Genomic DNA, 11,870 nt, shown 5'->3' on the forward strand with positions numbered 1-11,870 from the left:
AATCACATGCAGAAATTATATGCAGAAGAGCAGGTTGGTCTATTCCCAACTAGTGGACAGTATGCTAAATGTGTGTGCATCCCTACTGCTAAATGAACTGTCACAGAAGTTTAACGTGGTAGTGTTTTATCTGAGATGCAAGAAGTTACAGCACTGTCCCTTCCTTAAGACTTCTAGTGCACTTTTGGAAATAGATTTTTTTTTTTTTCCTTAAACCTCAGACAGCAGGGAAGCAAATATTGCCTGTGTGGTGGTGGTTTAATTTAGAACCTGAACCTCACAAGGTCATTAGGCGTTGGGTGGCAGATTGGGAATTAGTGCCTTGGTGCCATCTTGTTTGTTTACAGGAAGGAATGTGAAAGTCCTCCTTTTCCTAAAGGCAAGATTCGTTTTACGTTAGCTGTAGAACATCTTCAGCTGACTGCTCTCCCACGAGCAGCATTTCTCTCTCTCTTCCCAGGGTAAAGCTTACAGCTCCCCTGCTTCTGTTCTCTGCCTCATCCACTGGTCACTCTAAATTAGTGCTGCCACTGTCCTTCCTGTCGGAAACTGCTCATTTCTGACTCTTCCTTCTGCAGATGTTGGTGTTCATTTATTCCCCAGGGAGCCTTTTCAAGGACAAAAGTAACCCCAGCAAAGCAGTGGATCGATCACTCACAAGGAGTGTCAGTGCCTCGGTGAGGAACGTGTGGGTGTGGGTTCACGGCTGGCTCTGGGAGAGCAGGACACTGGAAGTTCAGGTTTAGATGACCCTGTATCGTAATGGAGCAGCACCTCGAGCTACAAATTTACACCCTAGTGATGACATTTGGGATTTGGGATTCACAAGGCTTAACTTTTAATTGCCATGCAGCCTGTTGCTCTGAACAGAACCTGCTGTTATTTACAGCTGCTTTACTAACACAGAAAGACTTGATTGCTCTTTCTATTGAGCTTGACCTATCCATTGTGTTAAATTCTGTGCCTGCCTCCAGATCAGTGCTTAGTGACAGTTCTTTTCTCTTTTGAGCATAACACAGTGATGGCGTCACTTTTTTCACAAATATGTTCTAAGTTTGAGAAATATAGATTGATCCTCTGACAATGAAAAAGCAGCAATTTCATAGTTTCTGTTAGCAAAGATGCTCTGTATGGGGTTACCTTCTTCTGACTTTAAACATCTAAGGGTTAAGATTAGATTCAAGTTCTCTCTGTAGTTAGAGAGAGAACTAGATCTCTCCTTTGCAGGGTGATTGATCCCAGCTTACTATAGGTGTCTGGGATGGCTGGGAAAACTCTGCTGATCCCTGCTGGAGCCCAGTCAACTGGGTGATGGTAGATGCCTCACTGAGTGAAGTTTCACAAGTAACTTTTTAGCAGTGCTGACATAGGCTTTCCCTGGCACCTCACTGCCCTTTGCCTTGGACTGGTACCTGTATTTGCGTGACTGCAGGGTGAACTGGGTCAGGGAATCTTCTATTCTTACTTATTTTTAAGCAAGACAAATTTCCTGGTCCCACAGCAGCAGGAGTGGCGGGGCTGGTGGAGTGGGAATGAAGGGTTTGGGTAAGGCACATCTAAACTCTGTGAGCATTGAGCAATTGCACAGATACAGCTAACTGAATGATTCTTTTTTTCCTTTGAAGCAGATCTTCTAATTTCTTTTATAAATAAAATCATAACTGCTTACTTACCAGACTGCTCTTGTACAAGTGATGGAGGTATTTACATTTTCCCTATGTGACCTTGAAGCTTGTTAATTTTAGTCAGATAAAGTTGCATTAGCCTTTTGAAAAACGTCACTTACCAATATTCCAGCCAAATAAATGCTGCATTAATATTTTTATGGGTATTTATGTAGTGTCAGTACGTGCTTCACGCTTCCCAGAAACTACGGTGATATCTTCATTCTAGCTTCCTTGCAGATCTAATAGCCTGCTCTGGCAAATGAGAGGCCATGTGTGCAGAAGTCGAGCAGTGCAATGGATTGAATATTTTCCTCTATATTTTAAAAAGAATGTCTCAAAATATTTTATACATCCTTTTAAAGACGACTGGTGCGGATAGATGCTTTAGGACAGGGTTCCGGGCTTCAGATGAGAACTGCCAGGAGTGGCCCGTAGATGGCAATGTAAGATCCTTGAATCGGGCACATTCTCCGCTTTGCATTGATGAAAACCCGCTATCTTACGCACACACAGCCACACAGCTTGGATTTATAGTGTTTCTCAGTAACTCTTGACTCTTCTAGCAGCACTGACCAACGCGTCCTCTGTGGCTAGTCATGCATTTTGAGTACTATAACTTTCATAGTTAGAAATACAATCATATTCAAATATAGCAACTAATGACAGATTTTGATTTACAGGGAAAACTTTCCCTTTGGCTTTACATATCAGTAGTACGCAAAAGCTTAAAAACACATCATGGTCCTGTGCAAGTGCTTGAAGTACTTTAGCTGTGGGCCAGAGTTCCTGCTGCCAGTGGAAGAGCAAGGAGTCAGTGGGAAAAAATGCACATGCAGGCTTACACAAGTCCCACCAAGAGGAATGGTTTATTAACGCAATTTCAGGGCTTATAGAAGCCTCTGTGGGGGGATGAAGATGCCAGCCTTACCTCATGCTATTGTTGCTGAGGCTTCTTTCCTGTTCCCATCAAATTACGTTTGTTTTCATCTTGTGATGCCCATGTTGAATTTGTGCTCTTTGCTTTCACCTAACTAAAAAGATAACTTCACCTGCTTACTGTGCTTCATGATGCTTTGCAGTCTTAACTTTCCCCACTCAGGTTGTCCCCAGAAACATTCCTCTCCAAAATTAAAGACACCTGCAATTCCACAGTGTTGGATCTGGTTTGCTTGAGGATAGTATTTCCTGATTTCCCAAAATGTGCTTTTATTTATGAGTGAAACTGAGTCGCCTTTTCCTTGGTTGACCTGGGAACTACTACCACTGTAAAAGTTATGGATGATATCACTCAGCTTCTTTGAGACATGAGGTGCATCACTAATGAAAATGAGAGCATAACTTCAATTTATATTTCAGCAATTCTGTGTCAAAACTTTATTTCTATATATAATTAACTACAGAAACTTATGCTAGTCCACACAACTTTGTTCCTGTGGTAGGTACCATTTAAATTATATTGTTATCTTTAACAGAAAGATAAACATTATTATATTTGCTGGCCACTTTATTTGTATGACTGAGAGCTGTAAAATTAGCTGTCTAGTTTTGGAAACAAGTGGCCTTGGTTTTTTAAAAATTCTAATCTCCAGATGATGGCTGGGAAGTACTTGCATTCCAGGTCAGTCACTTGAGCGGCTAATTATTGTAGTTTACAGCCCTGTTTTTCTGGACCCACAATGAATGTACGAATGAAATTATGACCATAATTAAGAATGGCTACAAAACTGCAGTCATTAAAAAGGGTACCCGATAAAGGAGAAGCTGAAACCTTAGCTTGACAGCGTTACATGTGTTTATGTGCCCTAGCTGACTTCAGTGGTGCACAAGGCTGTTGAACTCATGTCACAAGGGCTATAGGGATAACAAATTAATATTTATAAAGTGTAGCAAATATGCTCTAATTACCCTAATTGGCCTGCTGTGTTTCCAGTTATGGCAGAACTTTATTTCTGTTCAAGTGACATTTGCCTCTGGATTAGTTCCCGCAGGCAAGGAGAAAGCAAAAGCCCTGTTGGACAGGGCAGAAACATCCCCATATATTATGATCCTGCTGTTTCTTCACCATGCTTTTGGCAGGGCTCATAGCATTCTTAATATCTTTAGTGATTTCTAGGGAGTATTTCAGAAGATACAAGATGCTGGAAAATGACAAAGAAAAACAATAAGCAAAAATGGAGAAAGGTCTAGTTTTATTGTTAATAATTAATAGGCAAAACTCTGAACATTTTCAGTTTGGCAGCACAGGCAAAATTCTCCTTGACTTTATTTGTGGTGTAGAAATTTATCTTTATTTGTGGTGTATGATTTTACATGGTGACTGACAGCTACCAAACAAGGAATCCTGTCCTAAGGACTTACACTCTAATGTTACAAGACAAGACAGAACATGCACAGAGCTGAATTGATTCAGTGAAGTACAAGTTTTGGATCTAAACTGGTCTTCACTTTCCTGTTTTTTGTACAATCATTACTATGTTAGGAACACTGAGATCATTAGTAATGCTGAAATGGGATTGTTAAAATGCCACAGAGGAAGTGGTAAATGAGTGAGTGGGTAAATCTAGTGTTAAGCATTTTCTGGTTTAGCAATAGAACTTTTGAAGTGTATTTTTGGTGACAGGGGTGATATTCTTCCACTGTCATGGACTCTAGTTTCATGCCTTCAGTTCTGTCTGGTTTCTGCGCCTATGGGATACTACAGTTCCACCATCTCAGAAGGCATTGTACTTGGGCTTTTTTTTTTTTTCCTTCTGTATTTTTGGTACCCATATCATCTTTTGGATAAATAGATACTAAATTCACTGTCAAATCTTGCATAGGGTAGCCAACAGAACTATTAACACAGAAAAAACTGGGCCGTATACTATTGTAGCAACTACTGATAGAAATGAAAATAGTGAGTAATGAATGTGAAAATGGTGAAACTCTCTGACACCCAGACCAGAGTCAACTGGTCAGGTTAGGGGTTAATGTCTCTGACTGACGTGTGAGCAGAGATTGATGTCACAGTCTTCAAAGTCACATTTGTCACTTTTTTGTTTAATTTCTGATTAAACGCAGTCAATTAAATCTATGTAGGTTTAGGATTATCCAGTCCAGTTTTCAGCCTGTTGCAAACCCAAGAGAGATGTGAAATTTTGTAGCTTTGTTATGAGAAGTGTCTGTTCCTTTCCTCTTGTTTTAACTTACTAGTCTTTTTTCTTATCTAAGCAAAAAGAAAATCAGTAATTGTATGGAACAGAACTATTTTACAGTCAGGCATGAGCTGCCAAGAACTGTTATATTTGCCACTGTCTTACTGTTTCAAACTGACCCTGACCAAGAACAAGCTGAACTCTCTGGATCTGGATTCTTTGTGCTGCTTCGTATTCCTTGGCCCCCACATACAGTGAATGAGATGTGGAAAGGACAAATAATGTGGAGTTAGTGCTGGTAGATATTGGTGGTTCTGTGCAATTGAAGAATAAGACTCCAATTAATCTATCCTAACATTGGCCTTTTAATGTGACACCTGAATTAGGGATCTAGTTCATTCTAGGCTCCCTCTATTAAAGAATAAATAATAGAGAAGACTACATATCTCCCAGTGATGATTCAGATCTTTTGACGAGGCCACCGCTTCAGGCACTTACTAAAGTGCCTAAAATGAATTTTTACTCCGAGTGTCAGTCTGTAGCCTAAAGGACTGTTTGAGTGGAAAGCTTTTGTTCACAGAGATTCCTATGAAACTTTGGTTTTAGTTACAGAGGATAGCTATAGCTGTAGGAATGAGAACCTTCTACAGCAAAAATTTTTGCTTTTGCATCAGCCTGAATACCCAGTTAAACTCTACCCACACAAGTCATGAATGTATAGAGCATGCCAGTTTTCCTTCCCAGACGTGCATCTGATATCGTGTAAATCCATGATTCAGTTCTGCATGATTTTTTTTATTGTTTAATTGCACATTACTAAAGATTCTGACTATTCAATGACACTGCTAAAGCCTCTGACTGTGGAAATCTGGAGTACTGAATTACAGTGGAAAAAATATAAAGGGACAAATGGAGACAAGTCCTATACATTCCCTAAAGAGAAATTTCCCTGAGACCTTGACCTGTAATGCATGTTAGTGTAATACAAATTATTCCAACTAACCTTGCAAATTATGTTCTTTGCTGTACAGTTAGAGAAGCCTTGTGGCTCTGTCTTCATTTCTCAGTGTTGCACTCACCAAGTGATTTTTGTTGCTTTTGTTATTGTTGTTGAGGAAGGAGGATGGAAGAGGGAAAGATTCTGGAGAAAGTAATTTAATATACCACCTTACCTGGAAATTCTGTTTTATCAGGGATTTTTCTCTTTCTCAATCTTCACAGATCCTTCCTGTTCTTTTCTGAATCTGTAGATTCTTTGGTTAAATGGTTAAAATATTTTAAAGTTATGTCCCAATTAACTGTGATGATTGTGATTCTTGGGACAACATGCAAGAAAGAGGTTTCCCTATACAAGCTGCTGAATTGGTACCTAGATTTTTCTATACTGAGATAACTTTCTTTCCTAGTAAATGCTTTCTATCACAGCCAGCCTGCTTCAGCTAGCAATGCTCATAGCCCAAATTCTCTCTTAGCTGCGGCTGACTTCTCATGTTGACCCCAGGTTGTCAAGCATGCCTATAGCATGTGTGACAGTCTTTCTATACTGTAAGAAGCACATGAAAATGAAAGGAGAGCCTAACACTTTATTAATCAAAATTAGTACAGCTACTGCTGTTTGAATTCATACTGTACATACTACTGCAGTATACAGAGGATAATATAAATAGCAATGCAAGCCTATCTCTATTGGAGACATGCACCACTTTATCAGTGGCAATTCAAACAATTCTTTTGACTTCATAAAAGCACAAAGTGTTTTTATTGGAACTTTCTTGTTGACTGCACATGCTGTTAAAACGCAAAAAAGGAGTGATAGCTGACTTGGTAGCTGTCAGCTGTGTCACTGGAAACAGTCAGCTTTTGAATCAATCCATAATTTTCATGAATTTGACTAAAAATTCAGATAATATACTGTAAAGAGGCATAATCATCTTAGACCCTCAGCCTTCACAGTAAAAGCTGGAACACAGCATGTGGGTTTCATACTAATGTTGTGCTCTTAAGACTTACAGCTGGATTTATTTAGCATAAGGACTACAGTATGTATTACCTCCTGTAAAACATAAGCAAGTTTGTTACAGTGATTCATAGTAAAACATGTTGATATGCTTACAAGTAATGTGTTGCCAAGTACAAAATTACATAGGGGTACATCCTGGACGGCTTATTTGTTCCTGGCTTAGGCAGAACTTGCAACAGGCAAGATGCTTTCAGAGGTTTGCTCAACCAACACCCAACTTCAGGGTGATATTTTTTATTTTTTCTTCTGGACAAGGACTTTAGAATCAAGCTATAATTTGGGGATAAAAAAAATAAAGAGATACATGAAATAAATGAGCATTAACTTAATGTAAAGATATTGAGAAAATGGATGGACCTTCAGCTAGTGTAACATGGAAATAAGCTTACGTTTTATTTGGTAAGTCTTGATTTCTCCTTATATTCATTTACAGCTTCTTATTTATGGCTCAGCCTGTCAAACACATTCTTAGATAAGCAACTGTTACTCATAGGACTAATCTAATTACCAGTTCTTTTTATAACGAATGCTGACACAAAGGTAGAAGGATGTATAGCACTTGTGTTGAAGCCAGTGCTACAGATGATCAAACAGTTTTGAAATTAAGAGTATTTTGGATGGAAAATGTGTCCCTTTTTTGTCACGATGTTCCTGTTCTTTGTCCAACTCTAATTAAAGCTGAAGAACAAGAGTGAAAAGCTGGTTACATTCGTCGCTCTGGCACATAATTAATTGCCAAGAGTTTAGACTGGATATTTTAGCACTCTGCAGTAATGCTCCATAGGCATATTTACCTACGACAGGCTGAAGAATGCTAGAGCCCTAATTATTTGTAAAGTGCGTTTTTTAAAGTTTTGGAATTATTCTTTAAGAATAAGTATATCAGAACACCTTCAAATTGTATTTTAAAGACGTGAAAAGAAAACCAGTGTAATGTGGGCTTGGCCAAACAGCATAGGCTGAGGAACTAATACTACCTTTTCTGAAAGGACAATGTTTGTGTCCTTGGCCTTAATTTAAATCACAAAACCATCATGCATTCTGGCATTTCTAGCAAGCTGCTCCAGAAATGCCAATAAGCAATAGTGATTTTGAAAATTAGGGTAGAGAAGCATTGGTGAATGCAATGGGAACGTCTAAAATTCCCTAGCTCTCAACTGTTAATAAGTAAACTTACTAAAAAAGAGGGGGGAAAAAAGGTGAAACTCTTCAGGTTAGCTTTTCTTTACCTCTGAGCACACGTGAAATCAAACAAGTGGATTTAATTCCATTTTTAAAGTTCTGGAGTTTGTCTCCTGAGCTGTTATGCAAGCCAGTCTAATTCCCTCTAAAATAAATGGGAGGTCTGTCATTAACCTCCATAGAAACCTGTGCCAAACCTGACTGTGTCATTGACCCATGTGCTCCCACTGACTTCAGCAGGGGAACCTAGACCAAGACACGTGTGGATGAAGAATACACGGTTGTGTTTTGGGACCTTAATTGCTTTTTCATATCCTATTTAAAATTTTCTCCATTACTATGATGTCTGTAATGATGGCAAAGGTATAGTTAATTAAATCTTAAAAGTCCCTCACGACGGAGGACAGTAAAGTATAAAGCTGTCAGTACCCCTCCACTCCATGACTCAAATGATATTTTCTTTTTTTCATCATTGGCAACTTCCCACGACCATGTATTTTCTGCTCCTTTTAAAGAACCAAATGCTGAATGTGAATGGGTAGCCGCAGCATCGATTTGCCAAGTAATGGTAGGGTGTCCCCTGGAAACAGGCCTCTTTTAGTTCTGTCTCCTATCTGAGGTAAAGTAAAAACATGGAAACAGATGGTAGGGAACGACTGGCATCTCATCATGCATATTTCATTTGATTTGCAGCTAGTAACCTCTTGATAATAATATTAAATGCTACAAAACTCAAAGACTTTGTTCCTGGGAATACTGCATTAAATGACATAGGATCAACACTGTAACTTCAATTAAATTTTGAGGCTGCTGAGCTATAAGTATTTACATCTTTAGCAAGGTTATGATACAAACAGCTCGATTCTTCTTTTCTGGTATGTTTAGGACTGACTGACAAAGAAACATACAGTTGCCGTTGTGAATGACAAATCTTACTTAATATTTTTTTAAGAGCACAATGGGACAAACATCTGTGGTTATTTCCATTATGGTCTAAGGCGTTTTACTGGGAGAGAATTTAGCCATTAATTTTGTTGTATTTACATTATTTATATACAAGAAAAACAAGAAAAATGGCAGCCTGTTTAATGATTATATACATTGTGATTCGGTTGGAAAAATGTGTATTACAAATGGCAAAACAGCCTGTCAAGTACATAATTATATATTGTTGGGGTTTTTTTTGTCAGAGAACTTTTAATTCCTAAAATCCCACTGTATGATCTCAGTGAAAGATCTGTCCTATACACTATACGGGGGGGAAGAAACAGCATAATAATAGACTTCTTAAACCACATCAGTTCCTGGTTAATAGCTCCTTTTCTTCATTTGAATATGAGGGTTACCTTTGTAAAATGCTTCCAAAGCAAATTAAAAGGTGGAATCTGATACAACAAAACATTACTTGACATCAGGAGAAATAGTAACTTAAATTTCATTCATTGTCCCTAGTCTCAGAAGAGATACTGGGGAATAAAATATCACTCCCTTGTGATGCATTGCTTATCTGAGACTTTGTTTTTAATAAGAACTGTGCTCTCCTGTACATTATTCTTTCCTGTTCTTGCTTTAGCTCAATGTAGGAGCGTGAAAACGTGTGGAAGATGGAGGTGACTGGAAATGCCATGAGGAGGATGCCACTCAGTATGCTGCTTAGTGCCACCACTTGGCCAGGGATGCTTCTGGGAACCATATCTCCGTAGCCTACCGTGGTCATGGTGATGACAGCCCACCAGTAGCACGCGGGGATGCTGGTAAACTCCTGCGAGTCTGCCATCTCGTTCTCAATGACATACAGGAGCGGTGCAAACAGTGCGATGGCCACGCAGAGGAAGAGCAGCAAGAGACCAAACTCCCGGGTGCACCTGCGAGCGGTCAGCCCCAGAGTCTGCAGCCCCAGGGAGTGCCTGGCCAGCCGCATGACGTAGAGAATCCTCAAGGCACGGAGAATACGGAGGACCAGACCTACTTTGTCCAGGTAGATGCTCCCAGAGCTGGGCTTTTTATAGCCCACTGAAGTGGTGTCTACTAGCAAAGTGATGTAGTATGGCAGAATGGCTATTATGTCTATCAGGGTTAATGGTCTCCGCAAAAATGCAAACTTGCTCTTTGCCTGGATGAATCTGAGCAGGAACTCCAGGGAAAACCATGCCACACAGACAGACTCCACAATGAAAATATTGTAGCACATCTGGGAACACTCACCCTGCAGGAAAGAGGAGGAGTTTGTAATTGGCACTGGATAATAACTGTTTTAGTTGGTACGGTAACAGGAAGAGAGGTTTCTGTGTTGTTTTTTTTAAACCCAAAATATTAAAGGAACTGAAGCTGTTGCTATGGGGAAACACATTGACAAATTGGAACAAGTTACATGCAAAACTTAGAAAGGAACTACTTATTCCACAGAAGATATTGCTTGGTAATTTCAGGCTTTCTAAATATCAAATACAAAGCTTAACAAGGTAATATACAGTTGTACAGAAGAGTGCACACTAACAAAATTTTCTTCGGACATAAAACTTGATATGATTAATTCTCTTACAAGTAATTGAACACAGTCATGTAAGATTTCAAATATCCTTTGTGTTATTTTCCCCCCTCAAAAGACAGCTGCAGAATCCCCTTTGAAATCAATACCATCAGACCTTGTACTTGTTCTGCTCTTCCCAGGATGTACCATTTTACATCCTGAAAAGCTAACTTACCTTTTCCTCCTCCTCCCTCAGGTCAGGCATGGTGCTGATGGATAAGTTCACTGCTGTAATAGTTACAAATAAAACAGACAAACAAGCAAACACCTTTCCAGGGAGGCCAGACTGGGGCCTTTCCACCATGTCTTGCAACTTTTTCATGCACAAGCCAATTTTTGTCTCCTCTACTGTTTCACCTGTTGTTTCATTTTCTATGAGGTCATCCTCCCGTTCATTTATTTCTGTAAACTCCTCCATTTTTTGCAGATACCTCCTTTTACAACACCAGTCCAAGTTGTCTTCCTCAATTCCCCAGTAGAGCAGCTCCTCTTGGAAAGACAGTGCACACATCTCACGCAAGAGCCGAAGTTTTCCAACCCGCAAAAAGGTCAGGATTGTCCTGAATGCCCCTGGGTTGCGGTCGAAAAAGAATTCATTACATGTCACATCGTAATCATCACAGATGTTTAGAATGTCGTCAAAATTATTACAGAATTTTAGTTGTCCCAAACGTGTCAATGGGAATTCATCAAGTGTGGTCCATGGGAGCAAATACTTAATGCCCCCTACATTTATAATAATATGATGCTTCCGATCATAAGGGTGAAAGCCTTTCAGGAGATCCTCTTGAGGGTGAATTAGCTTGGCTCTTTGGTAAAAGACTCCCTTAAGGGTTTCCGTTTCTGGAAAGAAAGTGTGGTTGAAGGAAGTATCTGAAGCACAGCTCAGGGCACTATAGTCATAGTCGGAATTTTCTCCAGGTAGAAGAGTCATCTTGGAAGATAACTTCACATCACTTCGCTACTTCTGCAAGTGTCTTCTGGAACAAAAAACAGATATATGGGGTGAGTGAATGAGAGGTTGTTTTCAAGTTTGGAACAAATGTAGTGATTGGAGCTCAAAAATATTTATGGCTGATGATAAACACAATTGGGAAGAAAACAGCAGTGGCTGAGTATGGTCAGAAGACCTTTCTGGTGAGGCTGGGTTTGTCCAGCTGGGTAGAACTGACTCTATCAAGGGCTGCTCCCTTGTTCAGGAGCTCTGCTCGAATATTTGTCACACTGGGGAGCTTCTCCTGGCTCAGATACAGAGGTCTCAGTTCCCAGTGGATATAGAGGGAAACCAGGAATAATTCCTGCATGTGGCAGGATATTCCTGGTTCAGAATGGAAGTA

At 39.7% G+C, this 11,870-nt stretch overlaps 1 protein-coding gene across 1 annotated transcript; it reads right to left on the reverse strand.

Annotated features, from left to right (window-relative positions):
• Nucleotides 1-9,438: 9,438 nt before the first annotated feature.
• On the reverse strand, nt 9,439-11,467 carry KCNG1 (potassium voltage-gated channel modifier subfamily G member 1). Its single transcript, XM_050907518.1, has 2 exons — nt 10,709-11,467; nt 9,439-10,209 (listed from the first exon to the last, which is right to left on the reverse strand). The coding sequence occupies exons 1-2, from the start codon at nt 11,465-11,467 to the stop codon at nt 9,439-9,441; spliced, it is 1,530 nt and encodes a 509-aa protein (XP_050763475.1).
• Nucleotides 11,468-11,870: the final 403 nt, after the last annotated feature.

Source organism: Gymnogyps californianus, chromosome 17 (genome assembly GCF_018139145.2).
Source record: "Gymnogyps californianus isolate 813 chromosome 17, ASM1813914v2, whole genome shotgun sequence".
Classification (NCBI taxonomy): Eukaryota; Metazoa; Chordata; class Aves; order Accipitriformes; family Cathartidae; genus Gymnogyps; species Gymnogyps californianus.